General features: G+C 39.4%; 1 protein-coding gene across 5 annotated transcripts in view; it reads left to right on the top strand.

Annotated features, from left to right (window-relative positions):
* LOC134797040 (protein PALS1) overlaps positions 1-11,311 on the top strand; it is a 222,126-nt gene extending 210,815 nt beyond the window's left edge. For all 5 annotated transcript variants that reach the window (XM_063769250.1, XM_063769254.1, XM_063769252.1 and 2 more), the window contains 7 exons: positions 37-283; positions 1,796-1,928; positions 2,570-2,733; positions 7,879-8,043; positions 9,054-9,185; positions 9,974-10,155; positions 10,453-11,311. In XM_063769250.1, the coding sequence (XP_063625320.1) occupies positions 37-283; positions 1,796-1,928; positions 2,570-2,733; positions 7,879-8,043; positions 9,054-9,185; positions 9,974-10,155; positions 10,453-10,635 (1,206 nt within the window). In that variant the 3' untranslated portion in view covers positions 10,636-11,311. The remainder of the gene's footprint in view (positions 1-36; positions 284-1,795; positions 1,929-2,569; positions 2,734-7,878; positions 8,044-9,053; positions 9,186-9,973; positions 10,156-10,452) is intronic.
* The last annotated feature ends 9,184 nt before the right edge of the window (positions 11,312-20,495 follow it).

The raw sequence follows: 20,495 nt of genomic DNA, 5'->3' as shown, positions 1-20,495 counted from the left end.
ACAAATTTATTAATGATGATTTTTGATCCGTTGCAGCTTTTAGAAGTAAACGGCGTGGCCATGCGAGGGAAGTCAGTGCACGAAGTGTGCCAAGTGCTGGGCGCGCTGTCGGGCACGCTGGCCATGGTGGTGGCGGCGCGGGGTGGCGGGGGAGGGGGAGGGGGAGGGGCAGCGGGAGGAGGGGAGCGCGCGCGCGCCGCCGCCGCGCCGCGCGTGCTGCACGTGCGCGCGCACTTCGACTACGACCCCGAGGACGACGTCTACATACCGTGTAGAGAGTTAGGTGAGTGTTAATAGGTTACAGACCTGATCCTGATCTGATCGTGGCAGGGTCGCCATGTGAGGTGGGACGAAAAGACAAAAACTATCTCTGGAGTGGTGGTGGTGTGGTGGGTTTATTCTGTCTTAAGTAAAAAGTACGAGCCATTATATACTAAGCTATGCACGTGTGTGAGTTAGGGCTGATTTAGACGGCGCGCGAACTCGCATGCGATTTTAGTTACATTGCGGACTGTTGGTTACGTCCAATTCAACGGACCGATCAAAACCCGCAATGTAATGAAACTCGCATGCGAGTTCTCGCATCGTCTAAATGAGCCCTAAGGCGTAGTACACACACTACAGTGTAAGGTTGACGAAATATAAAGTGAACCGATCTCTCGAACAAGATCGGCTCACTTTATATTTCGTCAACTTTACCTACTTACTGTTTTTATTTCCCAGTCACTACACCGACAGATGGACAGTTTGATTGACTGATGTACTACTAGTGGCTCTGTGAGCTGTAGACCTCGCGAGCATAGCTTATTGGGACCGTGCACGATGACAGCGCCACACAGCGGTTTGATCAGTCAACAATACGAAATTTTTAATTTATTAAAAAAAAATACGAAGCTTAAGTGAAAAAATACAAAAACTTATGTCTTACGGGATAGAACCCAGACTTTCTGTGTGCAAACAAAAAAAAGCGAATGTTTGCAAAATGCGCCATGATATTTCTTAGCTAAGCTGACGAAATTCGGCTACTCATTCTCGAGTAAAAACTATATCTAAATACCGCCTAAACCAGCAGTGCAATTTTTCCGCATTTTTTGTCATTTACTGTGTAAATATGTCTCAAAAAGAAAATACTCTTATGATATCGATACGACTATTTTCTTAAGCGCGAGGTATCACGACTCCTCCATTTTTGAAAATTTCCAAAAACCGGATCGACAAAAAAAAATATTTACTCATAGAATCTGGTCACAAAATTTCACGAGAATCGGTTGAGAATTGTGACCTGTAGAGGAGAACATCCGGACATACAAAAGCAAAATGCCCGAGTCAAAACGTAGACCTTCGCTACGCTCCGGTCAACAAAAGCAAAATGCCCGAGTCAAAACGTAGACCTTCGCTACGCTTCGGTCAATTAGATAATACTGCTATTGTAACAATGTTGTACTATAATGACAGATAAGTAGGTAAATTATGACAATTGAACTGTTTTTCACCGTCAACCTTGCCGGAATGTGCAGTCAACTGTAAAAATATGGGTGTAGCCAACTTATTCAAAAATATGTCCCATAGTTCTTAATACGCTGACAAGAGCTATGGGACATATTTTTGAGATGATTTGTGCACCCATATTTTTACAGTCGACTGTACGAAGGTTGATTTGGGCTGTAGCCGCACGCGTCAGTTGACGTGTTTGGTCGAAGGGTTAATTTCTGACCTCACGTAGTGGTTTAATCCCTAGTAAAATCCTGCTTTATTGTCACCTTACAATCAGGATCTAACCAGCGATTTTTTACAGGTATCAGCTTCCAAAAGGGCGACGTTCTGCACGTGATCAGCAGGGAAGACCCGAACTGGTGGCAGGCCTTCCGAGAAGGCGAGGAGGACCAGACCCTCGCCGGACTCATTCCTAGCCAGGCCTTCCAGCATCAGTTAGTATTCTTGTTACCCTAAATTTGGCAAATAACCTTTAATTTGGCAACGAAAAAAAGTCGACTCTTTGTTACTTAATCCTTTACCAGGCTAACATTTCAAAAATGACAATCGAATGTCAGTCTTACTCATCGAAAATGGAACACATGTTTGAAGTGCGTATGTGAGAAATATATATCCCTTAGCATGGTAAAGGGTTAATAGTCCTAACAATTCTGGTTAGGAAAAATGCAAGAAAAGTCAGAGTTGAAAGCATTGAAAGTCATGAATAGTTTGGTCGGTTGAAAGACAAAACGTGTTTCGCCCTTGTCGCCCTTAGGTACCTCATAATGAAGTTTACACACTGTGTTTCTTTCACATTTCAAGACCCAACACACAAAAGTAGGTATAAAATTCCTAGCTGGAAAGAGACATACAAATATTTATAAGAATGGAAATGAATGAAATGAAACCGTCTGTCACCGTCAAAGCGTTCGCTGAATCTTATTTTATGGAAAGTTCCTTAGTTCAGTGCTGAGTGATGTTGATCAGTCCGTCAACTGTGGTTGGTGCAACCGACCCTTAGTTTGAAAGGTGAAAAAGTTACAGACTACTTTATACAAATCTCTTAATTTAATGCCATCGACATTTGTAATTCCAGACGAGAGTCCATGAAGCTGACGCTAGCCGGCGAAGTGGCGGCCCGCGACAAGCCGCGGAAGGGCGGCACGCTGCTCTGCGCCAAGAAGCCGCCCCGCAAGAAGAAAGGAAAGAAGGCCACCAGCGAGGCCGGCTACCCGCTGTACTCCACGTCCAACGCCGAAGGTGAGGATGAGACCATTGTACATATTACTGTTGTCTAGCGATGTGGAAGTGGTGGCCCGGGACAAGCCGCGGAAGCGCGGCACGCTGCTCTGCGCCAAGAAGCCACCGCGGAAGAAGAAGGGCAAGAAGGCCACCAGCGAGGCCGGCTACCCGCTGTACTCCACGTCCAACGCCGAAGGTGAGGATGAGACCATTGTACATATTACTGTCTAGCGATGTGGAAGTGGTGGCCCGGGACAAGCCGCGGAAGGGCGGCACGCTGCTCTGCGCCAAGAAGCCACCGGGCAAGAAGGGCAAGAAGGCCACCAGCGAGGCCGGCTACCCGCTCTACTCCACGTCCACCGGCGAAGGTGAGGGTGAGGCCATTGTTCATAATCGAATTTAAACTGTTGTGAGACATACTAACATTGAATAAGTTTACGTGCGCCGCAGTACGCGATACACGGCCGTCGTGAACGCTGCTCGCACTGTTAGTGCTTGAGAAAGGAGACCTAGGCTCTCCGAAACATGTCGCGCGAGTGACTAAAACAAGTGAATCTAAACTGTAAAATTATTCAAAGCATTGTTCATATTACTGTTGTCTGGATTGTGTTTATAGCGTTTGTTATAAAATGCGCTGTGAAGACAAGACTTGACTAAAGGATCACTCACTAAGGTTACATATCAGAATACCGAAAATTTATTTACCTAATGTCGAATCACCTATGCTCGATTCACCTATTTTTAAATTACCTAACGATCATTTTACCTAAACATTGAATGACCTAAGTTTATAATACCTAAACTCAATTAACCTAATGGATGAAACACCTAATGAACGTTTTACCTAATGCACATTTTACCTAACGCACGTTTTACCTAAAGCTATTATACCTAATGCATGAAACACCTAAAGCTGACATACCTAATGGACGATCAACCTAAAGCTGATATACCTAATGAACGATATACCTAAAGTTGATTTACCTAATGGATAAAATACCTAAAACTGTTATACCTAACGAACGAAATACCTAAAGTCGATATACCTAAAGGACGGAATACCTAAAATCGATATACCTAATGCATGTTATACCGAAAGTCGATATACCTAATGGACGATATGCCTAAAGTTGATTTACCTATTGAACGAAATATCTCAAGCTAATATACCTAACGCACGTAACACCTAAAGTCGATATACCTAATGCACGAAATACCTAAGGCTGGTATATGTTTTAACGAACGAAATACCTATAGCTAATTTTATCTAAGATTATACCTAACTACCTTCAAATAGACAGGTAGGGTAGCGAATTTACAAAGCCTATACTGATAAGGTTCAGATGCGAACTGAACTTAGCTTTTATTTGGACAAAACTTGACAAAACCCAAATCCATTATAGTACAGAAATTGACTGAAATCGTATAGACTTTATTGACTAAATTAATATGGATATTGTTGCTAAAAATGCTAGTTTGTTGCGATCTAACACTTGAATAATATTTTAGTAATGACTCCGATTCTATTGTATTAATTACCGTTCGTGCTAATTACTTAACAATGCCAATATGTTTTTTTTTCACTTAAGAACTATATCAGTTGAGACTTCTTATTAGTTAGTGTGAAATCGTAATACAATTATAAGTCGACTGAATGTCATAATACATATTTAGGTATACACGATGCAACATGAGGAAACCGAATAATTTTAACCACGCATTTCTGAGGTCAAAAGAAGGAAAAAATGTAATATGAGTTTAGATCAATTTCGCCAAAAAAAAATTTTTTTTTGTTTTGGTTTTTCAATTTTTTGAATGTATTTGTACATAAAAAATAAATGTTATTGGTAAACTTGTCACTTAAAATTGATTTTTACATGTTTTTTTCGTAAAACCTACTTTTTGCACAGTGTTACTTGTCACTTTTTGAGTTCTATCAATAAGGAAGGATATTTAGACCACGTCCCATAGCAGCAACATCACCATCAAAAAGGCCTTTTACACTATGTAACAATAAAAACTTGTATTTTTTTTAATTAATATTATCTCTGAAACTAGGCGAATTTCAAAAAAGTTTATAGGACATTTTTATCTCTAAATATGATCAGGAATACGCTGTTAAAATTATTCGGTTTCCTCATGTTACACCGTGTATAACGGAGTAGATGATTTATTTAAGGACCAATATTTACTACGGTGTTCTGCTTTGTCTCCGAAGTTTTATTGTCCAAATTTCACTTGCCAACCAACTTTTCGCAGATGACTTACTTTGGCAACTAACATTTGCCAAATTTTCATCATGACAACGTTTTACTTGAGAGAATTATTGTTAAGTAGATTATTTTTATGTGTACAACGTTTGGAATAAGTACATTTCTTTGGTCAAATTATTCAGTTGGCTATTTATTAATACGATAACGTCTAGTCATTTCACAGAGTTCACAGAGTCAAGATAGGTGCGACGACGAGCGAAGCGAGGAGGAGCGTGTTAGGTGAACTACGACCAAACAGCGAACCGACTTTTATTACATCGAATGACCGACTTTTCTGGCTACAGTTCATTTTCTCTGGGGTCGCAGGTCTAATCTAACCTAACCCACTTTTCTGGTAACAGTTCGTTTTCTTGGGAGTCGTAGTTCTAACCTAACCTCACTTTTCCAGCAATATTTCGTTTTCTTTGAAGTGGCAGCTTTCTTACAAATACATAAGTTAAAATGACAGAAAAAACAAACGATTACTAGCTAATTGATGATTGAAGCCCGTTTATAAATTTAATCAATAAATGTATAGATTTTATCATTTTTAATTTAATAATTTTATTATAGGTATCTACTAATTACGGGTCTCTATTGTTTCCCAAATAGTTTTAAGTTTAATGTATTGTCCGAATTTTCGTTAGTCATAATTGGTTTTTCTCAGAGACGCGTAACTTTTCAGGATTGCCATAATATAAACCTAACCTAACCTAACCCATCTATAGAATAATCTTACGAAAATCCTGAAAAGTTAACGGTTTCAGTTTTATGACTAACGATAATATGACATACAATACATTATGACTTAAAACTTTATGGGTAACAAAGGGACCCCATTAATTACATATAATATTATTTTTATTTTTATTATTAATGCTATATTTACTTAGATTATCTGCAGTAAATGATTCGTTCGTTCGTTCATAAGATACAGTCAACAGTAAAAATATGGGTGTAGCCAACTTTTTCAAAAATATGTCCCATAGTTCTTAATTCGCTGACATAAGAGCTATGGGACATATTTTTGGAGGAGATGATTTGTGCATCCATATTTTTACAGTTGACTGTACCTAATAGGTAAATAGGTATATCAACTTTATGTGTTACGTGCATTCGGTATATTAACTTTAGGTATTTCGTTCAATAGGTAAATCAACTTTAGGGATATCGTACATTAGGTATATCGACTTTCGGTATTACGTGGATTAGGTATATCGACTTTAGGTATTCCGTCCTTTAGGCATATCGACTTTAGGTATTTCGTTCGTTAGGTATAACAGTTTTAGGTATTTTATCCATTAGGTAAATCAACTTTAGGTATATCGTTCATTAGGTATATCAGCTTTAGGTGAATCGTCCATTAGGTATGTCAGCTTTAGGTGTTTCATGTATTAGGTAAATTGGTTTTAGGTATTTCAGGCATTAGGTGTATAAAGTTTAGGTAGATCGACCATAGGTATTCTGAGCTTAGGTAAAACAATTGTAGGTGAAACGTGCATTAGGTAATTCGTTCATTAGGTGTTATGAGCTTAGGTTAATAAACCATTAGGTGTTTAAAAAAATAGGTCAATCGAGCATAGGTGATTCGACATTAGGTAAATCAACTTTCGGTATTCTGATATGTAACCCTCACTAAACCGGGCTGCGGCCGGGGCCGAGGCGTCCGATACGGCATTATCTATGACGGTTGATTGGTGATCACGTGGTGCTTTCCATAGAAAACGAAGCGCTGGAAGCTCCGGCCCGGCCCCGGCCCGGTCTATGGATGTATAAAACTTCTGAAGGAGGGAACAGAGATGCAGATTTTGTTAGGTATGACTGGAAATGGGCTCATTTGTTTTATCCGACTGCTATCCGCCAAGCTGGGGAGCGCGTGCTACGCGCTGAAGCGCCTCGCTAGTACTGCGACCAGAGATGTCGTCAGGAGCTGCTACTTTGCCACAGTACACGCGTATATCACGTACGGTACCGAACTTTGGGCTACAACGGCAGACTGGCACAGGGTATTTGTATTCCAAAAGCGAGCTGTTCGGGCAATAGCAGGTGTCCCTGACGATGTCTCTGCTCGCGAGTACTTTTGACAATTTAGCATACTAATACTTCCATCTTTATTAATCCAAAATGTGGCAATATTTACGCACAATAATAGCAAAGAGTTTGCAACTAAATCAGCTAACACAAAATATAGTCTGCTTAGTAATAAAAACGCGGACCAGCTTGCCCCCGTGCCCCACAAGCTCGCGAAATCCAAACGATCAGTCTACGTCCTCGGCCCTCTAATATACAGTAAGCTACCGGACAGTATCAGGGATGCACCTTCCTCACATTTATTTAAAAGCAAACTTTAAAAATGGCTCCTGCAGGCGCAATTTTATGATGTAAATGAATTAGTAAATAATAAATAAATGTATGAAATATATGTACAAATTGTAATACGAGTATCTACATTAATGCTGATGTTATTTATACACTAATGCTTATAATGATATGTTAGTTATAACTATAATGCCTTAAATGCAAACTTACAAACCGACTTGTAACGATGTTACTAATAAATATTTTCTTTTCTTTTCTTTTCTTTCTATAACCGCAGAAAATATGTATGGATTCGTCTAAATTACCGAGCTAATTTTGATAATAAAATCAATCGATGCGTCTTTCTTCCTTGGTGGGATAATCCATTGTTGGTGGGGAGGGGTTTTGCAAACGTTTTATTCGTTTATAGGACTGGTCTTCGTGAATCATTGCTATAGATCTTTGCCATCACAGTATCAGATCTTGACTCATTAAAGTCAACTTCTTGCTTATTTTTTTGTACTCACCTGTCCTTATTTCTGTTTATTTGATTGTTATCGTTTTCTCTTATTTCTTACCTATATGTTAAGCTAATATATCAACCTTCTTCCAGATTACGAACAAGAAGAGATCCTAACATACGAAGAAGTGGCGTTATACTACCCGCGCGCGTCACACAAGAGGCCGATAGTCTTAATCGGGCCTCCAAACATCGGCCGGCACGAGCTTAGACAGAGACTGATGGAAGACAGTGAGAGATTCGCAGCTGCTGTACCACGTAAGTGTCCCACTATAACCACCTATGAACTGGGAAAGATTCTAAGGAACGAGAGGAAGGACTCCTTACTGCTATACTACTTGTGCGTCACACAAGAGGCCGATAGTCTTAATCGGGCCTCCAAACATCGGCCCGCGCGAGCTTAGACAGAGGCTGATGGAAGACAGTGAGAGATTCGCAGCTGCCGTACCACGTAAGTGTTCCACTATAACTGGGAGAGATTCTGAGGTACGAGACGAAAAACTCCTTACTGCTATACTACTTGTGCGTCACACAAGAGGCCGATAGTCTTAATCGGGCCTCCAAACATCGGCCGGCACGAGCTTAGACAGAGGCTGATGGAAGACAGTGAGTGATTCGCAGCTGCCGTACCACGTAAGTGTTCCACTATAACTGGGAGAGATTCTGAGGTACGAGACGAAAGACTCCTTACTGCTCTACTACTTGTGCGTCACACAAGAGGCCGATAGTCTTAATCGGGCCTCCAAACATCGGCCGGCACGAGCTTAGACAGAGGCCGATGGAAGACAGTGAGTGATTCGCAGCCGCCGTACCGCGTAAGTGTCTCGCTAAACATTAACTACGTTAAAAACGATCCATCACCAAAAATTTGTTATTAAGGTACCACTAAGACTTTTCCTGAAGTATTGTCTCATTTACTGTGGACCTATTTTTTAGCACACATAGTTTTGAACCAACAAATATTTTTATCCTGAAAAGAAATTGATACTCGTAAATCCTGATTTGTGTGAGCAATAAACCTGTTAGTATTTAATACCAGACTTCAAACACCGTCTATCCTTGTACAGTGGTATCTTGGCAAGAACAGGCATCTTAGGATATTCAAGTTCGCTACGCCACGCCATCTGCTGGGACCTATGGGACATTCCACGAAAATGTCAACTTAGTATCGGCTTTTTCTGGAATGCCGCTGCTACATTTTCATACCTACCTTTCCACCTCTCTAACTTTGACAATAGATTTCTTACGAATCTTCTCCAATATTTCAGACACGTCACGGCCGCGGAAAGACCACGAGGTGCCGGGCCAGGATTACCACTTCATCTCGCGCACGCAGTTCGAGGCCGACATACTGAACAGGAAGTTCGTCGAGCATGGAGAGTACGAGAAGGCTTATTATGGTAAGAAACACATTATAACACATTCACTGAGCCTTTCAAGGAAATCCGGAAGAGAAAGGTTGTTGCCATAGCTCAGAGAGTTACCAGACTTACGAGTAAGTGGCAGTGGGCGGGACACATTGCTCGTAAGCCCGATGGCCGATGGGGCAGAAAAGTTCTTGATTGGCGACCGCGAACCGGAAAACGCAGCAGGAAAAGACCTATAACAAGATGGTACGACGAACTGGTTATAGTCGTAGGGAGCCGATGGATGAGGGCAGCGCACGACCGTATGGGGAGGCCCATGTCCAGCAGTGGACGTCTTTCGGCTGATATGTTGAAGCCTTTCAAGATTGCATACTTTATATTCTGAAAATGGGGGATGAGTGCCGACGTGATCGTGTGGCAAAAAACTTTGGGCCATTTTTAGTTGTGAATATTGAAGACATCGGTTAAAATCTGGCCTTGGGTATTGGATGCCTTGGTCACTTATTCTGCAATGTACGGTATTATTTCAGTTTCCGATGCTCGACCCTGAAAGTTTATTATAAAGTACGACGAAGTTCTATTAAATTTCATTTTCTTTCTGGCTAGAAGACTCAGTACCTACCTACTGTTGTATTCCAAAATATAATGTATAATAAAATACACAACTGTATATTATATGTAGGTACCGACGTTATTACGTCTAGTCTAGTGCGTGAGTTACTATTTTTTCTCACTACAAGAAAATCAATGGCTTCCTGAACTGCCGACTGATATTAGTTACTCTTCCTGTCAACATCTAATCAGGTTATCCAATATTCCAGGCACATCCCTAGAAGCGATCCGCGAAGTAGTCAACTCCGGGAAGATCTGCGTGTTGAACCTGCACCCGCAGTCGCTCAAGATCCTGCGGACGTCGGACCTGAAGCCCTACACGGTGTTCGTGGCGCCGCCCAGCTTGGAGAAGCTGAGGCAGAAGAAGATTAGGAATGGAGAGGCTTTTAAGGTATATTTTTGTTTGAATAATCTAGGAAAGTTACCGAATAGGAGAGTACTCGGTCCCTTAACTTCTCGTGTGTTGCGAGTTTTACTTTTTAATAGTTTTCTTGTACGCGGATCTTCTCGTAAGAAGTTGTTTTTAAAGCAGTCGGACAGCTACAAGCGGTCTGTGTGTGGCGGGCCTAACTGCACCCAGAGTTTTGAAACTCCATTAATACCCCGAAAACTTAATGCGCAACCTCTCTTAAACGTGAGGACTGTGAAACCTTGCCATCAAGTGCTCACTACCTCTATCATTTTGCAGGAGGAGGAACTAAAAGAGATAATAGCGACAGCGCGAGACATGGAGCTCCGCTGGGGCCATCTCTTCGACATGATCATCATCAACAACGACACGCAGCGCGCCTACCAGCAGCTGCTCAACGAGATCAACAGCCTGGAGCGCGAGCCGCAGTGGGTGCCGGCGCACTGGCTCAAGCACACCTAGCGCCGTGTCCCCGGGGGCATCCGTGCCATGCCTGCCGCCAGCGGGCACAGCGACACCGGCGGGCACAGTGACGCCGGTGGGCACAGCGACGCCGGCGGGCACAGTGACGCCGGCGGGCACAGTGACGCCGGCGCCACTCCCACCCGCGCCGTGAGGACTATCAGCAACACCGAGCTCGGTGGCGCGATCGACGCGTTCAAACTCATCCTGGTTATAGGTATCATAAAGCGAATGGTTTTACATTTGCTCGTCTACCTCCACGATTCGTGGGGTCGGCTGCTCGGGCGGGATTCTAAAGTAGATGTAGGTAATAGTGTCCGCGCTTCCTGTACGGAGCGGAGGTTGTCCCCCGCGTGATTGTTTTCTATCGTCGTGTTTTCGTTCGTGACGGTTTGGTGGTTTCGATTTTGGACAATTCCGTTCGATTGTTTTTAATGTCGTGTGTAGAATAAGGTGCGATGCTTATGAATGAATAGAAGTTGTATAAAATGTACGAGAGAAATAGAGTCGTATTTATATTCAGTGATGATAGTTGACCACGTTTCGTAAGTCGATAGTCTCCATTTCATAATTTACGGGCAATAATATTCATTATCGTCGGATTAGGTTAAGTTTGGGCATACGTGATGTATAAATAAGGGATTTGTCATACGTGACGCGGATTTTTTTGGATATTTAACAAAATATACTGCCTTACTGAATAAAAAGTTATGTAATTTTAATATCGTACGGAATTTTGGGCGTCAAACTGTTAGAAATAGGTAGGTTATTATAATCATGCGAGTTTAGTTTGTTTTCTTTTCTTAGCCAGTGGTGGATTACGGTGACAATTAGCTGGATAGAAATTGTTTAAAACTAAATACAATAAACTATACTGGGTCATACAGATCTTGTCAGTAGAAAAAGGCGGCAAATTTGAAAAATGTAGGCGCGAAAGGATATCGTCCCATAGAAAATTTGAATTTCGCGCCTTTTTCTACTGACAAGATTTGCTTGAACATCTATATAACATAAACAATTGATTTTCATGTTTTGATATAACTGTCTAATAGATCACCTTAATATTACACCACTGTCTTCCATCTGTTTATAGAAAATGAACACATTCAAATATGTAAGTCATATTAAAGCGTACCTATACTAAAACACAAAAAAGACACATCGATCAACCTATAAATCTCATGGACATAATATACCTATAGTCTATATCTTTAGGTATTTAAATAAAAGTAAACAAACAACTTGTAAATTTTCGGGTAGCTATAACATTCATTGGTTAACCGACCACATACCTACAAAACCGCCTGGATCTGTCACTGAACGACCTGACTTTAACCTACATTATTTGATCATGTAGGTAATGTTTTCAACTGCCCTCAACTGGCTTAAGGAGCCATTTGAGGGTAGATTTTGTTTACTTTTATTTAAATACCTACCTAAAGATACAGAGTATAATAACAGGTCTATGTACTCACTCAGGCACTTGAGGCACTTCGCATCTTTATGTCTAAATGTAAAAGTATATCTTTATTTCAAAAGCAAACCTTTTACAGGTAACTATCACCGAACTTAAAAGATCCTTTGAATGTTAAGGTTGATGAGTTGATGACAAAGTTTTAAGGGCGAAGAATTTTTCTATATAGGTAATAAATACTCTTCAATATGACTTACTTTTCCTTTCAATATGTTTCACCAGCATTTGTGACGGTCAAACAACTTTGTCAGTAGAAAAAGGCGCGAAATACAGATTTTCTATGAGGGCGATTACCCTTCGCGCCTCCATTTTTTAAATTTGCCATTTATATCTACTGACGGAAATTGCTTGACAGACTTTAGTTAATTTTGACTGCGTATGCGGATATTAAGTCGATAACTCACTTCGGTAGGTGAAAATAAGAGAGAAACCCTTTGCTGTAAGAGTCGTAGTTTATTATTTAAAACAGGGCGTGTAGTTTACAAGTAGTCACTTGAATCAATAATTCCTTCCATCTGGCGTAGCCAAAATAAATAGTTGGCGTGGCGATAAATCTTTTTTACGGGCCTCATTTTATAAACTTACAGGTTTACCAGAAACTGGCAACACTGGACACGAAGTCTCTCGTGATTGGTCAAGTGCGTGTCAATTGTTTCAACGTTGCCAGTTTAGAGTAAATTCGTAACTGTGAGCGTTATAAAATAAGACCTTGGCAATGCTAGAACATTTTTATAAATATTAAAGTCATAGTGAATAAATAGGATGCACGCTGTCAATAATACTGATGAAATCGTCTTATATCCCCTATAAATATAAGCGATCATTACTAGCGAATTCACATGTGAATTTAAACTATTACTTACAAATTATTCTTTGTATTTTCTGTGGGGGAAACGATGTGTTGTAAAGCTGCATTTTTTATGTTTGATCATTGAAATGTCAGTAGCAATCATTAGGATTTTTTTTACTTATCAAATATCCGTCATAGTATCTAAATCTATTGAATAATTCATTCTGTAATCGTATGTTCAAAACGTTGCGCGTAAAATAAAACGTTAAAAAACTAATAATACTTAAGGTGGCTAGACAATATCTGTTGCAATGGCATAGTTATCGTGTATTAATTTACATGACAGTGACGTTCTGACGTAACATGAACTGTCATTATGACTGACAGTGTCTATCCCCTTAGACTTGCTCAGACAAGTCTTAAAAAACAATAAATGAATCGGAATTAATTAGATCAAAATCGTTAGTATTAATACCGCTATAAATGACACTAAGATTATACAATACAATACCTATTTCTCTATTGCCAAATTTATACTTTAGATCTTAAATAGGATTTTTGAAAGATTTCTCCAGTAGTCTATTGTGGGTCTTCTCTTAAAGAAATGAATTGGTGGTAGGAAAATTAAAAAAAAAGTCTTAAAAAAACAATAAATATACCGAACACTGCTGTTAGTGAGTAGAAAAGCAATAATTTGTATCCGTATAACCGATGCCTACTGTACAACGACATATCTGATTTTTATAGTGTCTATTTCAAATAATAAAAGTATGTCTAATGGCACTGATTTTAGAAGTGATAAAACCAGGGACCGTATTTATTTTTATTAGCCCATAGGAGTGTCCCACTGCTGGGCAAAGGCCTCCCCTCTTTCCCGCCATTTGATCCTATCCGATGCACACTTCCGCCACTCTTTACAAAATGTGTCAAGGGGCCGTATGAAAGTTTTATTTTTCGTGCCGTCTTTAAGATCTTCAAGGCACTTAAAAAAAGCTATTAATTCGGGATTCTACGTATGGTACAAATTGCGAGCCGTTATCTGATACGCAATTTATCCGCGGAAAAAAGTAGAAAATTATTTATGCTTAATATTCTTCCGTTGCTATACTTGCAATGTAATTCTTCACAATTAAGTATATATAGGTACAAAAAAAAACTCTTGTCAAGTCAAGTACTATCGCCCAAGCTGTTAACTGACAGTTCGTAAACCTTATTACAAAATGCACAAGGTCCACCGATGATTTGTACTACAAGTCTAAGAGTTCAGTTCTGGCAGGTTTGAAATCAAGCACTAAAAAGGTCCCAAAACTAAAACTTCTAAAAATAGTGCCGTGCTACGTTATCGATTCCTTTTAGGCGCGTTTACCTCTTTACAAGATACTAGGGTAGTTGCGTTACTGTGTTATCGCTTGACCGATTCAGAAGTTTTTAACATTTATAGTCGTACTTATACATCACTATTTTAGATGGCGTGAATTAATGCAATACTTAAACTTTACGACACAATATTCTAAATGTCCGGTAATAAATGAGATAAGATATAAACTTGGAATTATTTTCATTACAATATATCTTGTAGATAGATTGTACGTTCCAAATAACTTAGTGCCAAATATTAGGCCGAAATAGGGTCGTTTCATCTTTATTGTAATCACAATTAAATATGTTCATTTATATTTGTATAGCTCGTTTTACCATTACCATTCCACGTTATGCTGATAATGGGATCCTGTCATATGTTTTATTGTTCGACATAACATATTCATAACTTTGTATTCGTTTTTAAGTTTGTGATATATTGACGAGTCGTTTGAAGTGTTTGTCTAGTGTTCGTTTTCCTGTAGTCTGTATCTTTAGGTATTTAAATAAAAGTAAACAAACAATTTGTACCTTTTCGGGTAGTTATAACATTTATTGGTTAACCAACCAAATACAAAACCGTCTGGATTTGTCACTGAACGACTTGACCTGACCTACATTATTTGATCGTGTAATGTTTTCATCTACCCTCAACTGGCTTGGAGCCATTTGAGAGTAGATTTTGTTTACTTTTATTTAAATACTTAATGATACAGAGTATAGGATAACCAGATAGATAGATAGAAGTCGCTCTTTAGCGATAAGACCACCTGTTTTCTGCCTTTATCATTAATCTATTGTTTTTCCTTAAGCTGTTTATTTTACTGAGGTGTTCCAATAAAGAGTATTCTGTCTATCTATCTACCTACAAATTACAAGCATCAACACGGATGCAAATTTAATTTGGGTTTTTAATTGGTTAGGTACCAATTAAAACGCAGCAATTGGTAAATAAGCAAAGAGGCTCTACCAATTATTATTTACTTAAGTGCCCAATACACCATACGATGGCGTAGTTTAGAGGAAGTTTCCATGCAAGTTCCACCGCCTTAGATACTGGGCCCTCCATACCCCGTGTCATAGGGACTTTATAATCCGGCCAGCCGTTGCTGTCAATAAAAAAAACAAATTCAAAAAACTCAGTCTTTGTCGACTTCCCATGTAATATTTCTTGAATTTCTTTAGCTGGCCGGACTATAATTGTACCTATATGTGCTCTGCCAATTTTGAACCCATTTATTTGCACTGAAAACATTCTGATGACTCGTTTTGGTAACACTGTAATGGTATTAGATTATCGGAGGTAACCTGCAGGGGTGCTAAGTACTTATATTAGACCATCAATATATCCCCAGTTTCTGTATTCGAAGTATTGGCGCGGTGCATGCCTCGACTGTCATTAAATATTAGGTATTACAGGCTGTTACTTTACGAACTTACTTACAGCCTGGCAAAAAAGTAGTAATTAAAAAGTGGCAACACTGTAATGTCGTCCCTTTCAAATCAATATATATAAGAGAACGAGACGACACTACAGTGCAACACTTTTAAATTCCTACTCTTTTTTGCCGGGCTCTAAGTATACAGGTTTTGTCATGCATCCGGTCAATAAAACGTGGATTTGTCAGTTCATTGTATTGATATTATCTAATTTATAAATAGTCCTGTAAATAATTTATTAACAACTGAATAAATGATAAATAAATATTATAAATAACATGTTAATAGAGAACAATTTAATGTAAATAATAGAATATTAAATTTAATATCAGATATAACAATGGTTTTATTTGGTACCCTATTATTGAATAACCTTTCTCGGCCTACAAACTGCAACACTCCTATCTGGACATCGGTGGACCTTATTACAAAATGTATTAAGGTCCATTGATGTACAGTTGACAGTGCGATGGTAAATCCTTTCATTATTATCACGACATCAACGTCGTGTTACGCAAATATTGATGCAAAAACATCTGAATCCGCAATAATATTGACATTATCTCTTTATGTACCTACTTTATACTTATTAATAGATACCTATTGATTAATTATGACGGCCCAGGAAGCCGGGCAATCCAGGCATGGCTCAAAATATTTTAGAACTTCTATTACCTCTATGTATTAAGATTACCAACTGTGACATAGCGTAGAATAAATAGGGTGAGAGACCTACGGGTACGGCCAAATACGTCTTCAGGCGGCACATGAAAGGAAGCCGCCAACTACCGCATGCAATATTATACAGTAAGTTGGATAGTGGATCTAAATGGGATTTTCACAAGAAACAACTTCAAAAACGGATATTACAAGTTAAACACGTGTAGGTTTTGTAAGCTGTCGTCCCCTTTTCTCTTAAATGGCCAATAGGCTAGATGGTTGGCAGAGCACGCCTGTCGACCAAGGGCGTTTAAAGGTCATGCAGAATTAGTTTTCAACCACATGCTACATGGCTTAAAACCACTGTTTTTCTACCAAGGTCATGTTGCAGAAACTGTGGTTGTGTGGTTGTGGTTGGCACAGGCTTAAAACTAATATTTTAGTAACAATATTTAATAACAGATGGCTCTGCATGTAAGATAGAAGGCGCTATCGTTTGTTCTATGTGATTTACATAATAATAAATAATTAATCAACTATGCAGAAACTTACAAAAGAGATGATATAGGTACTTACAATTTTTGTGACTGTTCTTATGAATACCAGTAAAAAGAATGATTAATATATAAGGAGGAAATAAGTTATAGGAGTATGTCATACTCCGCATACTCGTACGTATAATTACTATTTCTTCGAGCAACACGGAAGGGAGGCGGTGTTCGCACTATTTCCCCTCTGCCGAGGTACAAGATTAGCGCGTCAATCTAATCTAGCGCGGGTAATAAAACTAGTTGCACTTGGATTTTTCACTAGACCGAGTCCAGATGCGCGCGTGAACACTGCTGCACAAAAATGCCTGTTTGCTCGGTTTTTTGTTATAAAAAGAGGTCGGGGACATCAAATTTACAAAAAGAAAGTGTTACATTTCACATGTAATATTTTTTTTTTACATATCATACGTTTAATTACATTCAAACACAATTATTATATTTTAGTCTCATGTAATTGTTGGATTTATCGATTTTGCTCGCTCGTGAGATATCGCTTGGGCCCCTCCCTTCCGATGTGTCGGAAGCCGGTGTTGCTCGAAGTTACTATTGGATTTCCTCCATACTTCCATACTAATAGTATTAATGCGAAAGTGTGCGACTTATTAGAGTCACACCAAGAAAAGTCTGCAGTGATTTTGATAGCCCATGCAGTGCAAGTGTTATTTTAAACGTCAAACTTAATATGAAACTATGACGTATAAAGTATAAATAACACTGCCTATGGGTTGGGCTGGGCTAAGGCGTGGGCTATCAAAATCGTTGCAGACTTTTCTTGGTCTAACTCTATAAGCGATTACCTGCAGCTTCGAGCAACACGGAAGGGAGGCGGCATTCGCACTATTTCCCCTCTGCCGAGGTACAAGATTAGCGCGTCAATCTAATCTAGCGCGGGTAATAAAACTAGTTGCACTTGGATTTTTCACTAGACCGAGTCCAGACGCGCGCGTGAACACTGCTGCACAAAAATGCCTCTTTGCTCGGTTTTTTGTTATAAAAAGAGGTCGGGGACATCAAATTTACAAATAGAAAGTGTTACATTTCACATGTAATATTTTTTTTTACATATCATACGTTTAATTACATTCAAACACAATTATTATATTTTAGTCTCATGTAATTGTTGGATTTATCGATTTTGCTCGCTCAGTACAAATTGCGGATCGGTCGAGCAACAAATCCGACTTCTCATCTCTCAGAATACAATAACATACTTCAACGAAAATGTGTTAGTGTGCGTGTTGTGACACTTGTCACTCGTCCGTACACAAAAAGAGATCGAGGTTTGCAAGATTTGTCTTTGACGTGTGTCATTTTCTATGTATTTGTGTCGTCATTACAGATTGGATTTTGTATGTAAGTGTGTGAGAAGTGCGACTGTGTGCACCTTTCCCCCCGCGAAAAATGGCAGAAAGATTTGTACGATGAGATATCGCTTGGGCCCCTCCCTTCCGATGTGTCGGAAGCCGGTGTTGCTCGAAGACCTGCAGAAATAAGGACGGAAACATCTGATAGAGTCGGACCAAGAAAAGTCTGCAGGGGATTTGATAGGCCACGCAGTGCAAGTGTTATTTATACTTTTGCGTAACTCTATAACTGTATCTATGGCGATGCGCGTAAATCAGTGTAAATGAATAAGTGACTCATCTGTACACAAAAAGACATCGAGATTTGCAAGATTTGTCTTTGTCGTGTGTCATCTTCTATGTAAGTATATGTCGTCATTACAGATTGGATTTTATATGTAGTGAGTGAAAAGTGCGACTCTGCGCACGTTTCCCCCCGGAAAAAATGGTACGATTTGTACGGTAAGATATCGCTTGGGCTACTCCCTTCCGACATGTCGGAAGTCGGAAGCCGGCGTTGCTCATGAAGTTATAAGATGGAGTGAACTGTCACTTTTTTTGCCATACTAAATTTAACCTTATCACCGAGCCAGAAAGACGTTCTTACCAGACTAGAGAAAACGGTCCACTTGAGATAGCAAAGGTGGGTCGCGGTGTCTCACTCGCACATGTTGCCAATGTTAAAAATATACCATTGTGGTAGTATTTATATCAATATACTACTGAAGTTAAATACCTTCTTATATTATTTAAGTGCTATATTTAGAGTAAGGTTCTGATATCTTTTAAGAAATTTGTAAATAATTATGATGTCAATATTATTAACTGATTTAACCAAGCATGTGCACAACAAAAAAAACATTAATTTTGATATGGTAGACATTATAGTAACTTTGTTGGTATCCCTAACGTGTGATGACATGTTATCAAAACACGTGAATGAAAAATTTCTTAAAAATGGTGAATAAATGTTGCGTTAAAGGTTGTAGGAGTGAAAGAATTTCTAATTGTGGAATATTGTTTCACAAGGAAGCCACAATTATTACATTTTGCGATAAAAATACAAGTCAACATTGTCAAACTCATTAGGGTGACCATGATGTCGGCACGATGAGAATCAGTGTTACACAATTCTTATTACGTACTTAAAAGTAAGTTTATATGAATAGGTATGTATTTATTTCGGCATGTTTAAATTAAAACATTACAGACACATTTATACATTGTTATAATAATAATTATAAAAAAACACATTGATAATAAAAGAAAAATAGAACTTTATGGTAATTTACTGACTTTTGGGACGATACCAGAAACGTTACTAGGAATTTACCCTCTTTGAAAAATTTACTGGGAACGGCACATCACTAGTTTCTTTACATTTCACGACTCTTCTCTTTTCGCACAGATGCCCTACCACCGTGAACACCGAGGCTCGCAAATTGCGGGCATCTTTCTCTTTTACTCCTATAAAGGAGTAATCACAGAGACAGAGAAAGATGCTTGTCAAACGATGCAAACTTCGGTGTCTATGCTCCAGTGACAAGCGTCCTAGTTAAAAACTATAGCAAACGGGCGTAGCGGTCCCACGCGACCCTGTGGTAGTGGCGGATTTGCCCTTAGGCCGAGTAGGCCCGGGCCTAGGGCGGCCAGATATTTTAAGCGGCAGTCTATATGATGGGTGCTGAGAAAGGGGCGGCTAGTGCTTGCTATAAAGGGCCTGGGACCTAACGCGGCAAATACTGTAAAAAGCTCTCAGGACAGTGGGGGTGTCCTGAGAGCCTACCCCGAGCCGCTTTCGACGTGTTGCCTCTTTGTAGCACTTTCGTACGTAAGTGTGACAGAGGGGCGACACGTCGAATGCGGTTCGCGGTAGACCCTCTGGTTCTGTCAGCATATCTGTCTCTCTATCTCTCTCACTCATACCTGTATTCTTGACAGACGTTACTGCGGACCACCTTCCTGAGGATCGACCATGTTTGTGAAATAGAAATAGAAATAGAAATTTATTTGCTAGAAATGTGGTAGGTACAGAAATTTGATGTTAACATACAATTTTGCGAGTTCAGCACATTTCGCCAATAATCTAGGCATGCAAATTATGGTTTGTTTTAACCTATGACTATACCAGCATCCATATATCCATATATGCAATATATGCTGTGGTCCAGCATCTACTCCTATTAATAACAGTTTTTAGAACAACTAAATTAAGTACCTAGGGTTGTGTGAAGCGTTGTAAA

The sequence above is a fragment of the Cydia splendana genome, chromosome 14 (assembly GCF_910591565.1).
Source record: "Cydia splendana chromosome 14, ilCydSple1.2, whole genome shotgun sequence".
Taxonomy (NCBI): Eukaryota; Metazoa; Arthropoda; class Insecta; order Lepidoptera; family Tortricidae; genus Cydia; species Cydia splendana.
The sequence above is the reverse complement of the archived record's forward strand: the minus strand, read 5'-3'. Positions and strand labels throughout refer to the sequence as shown.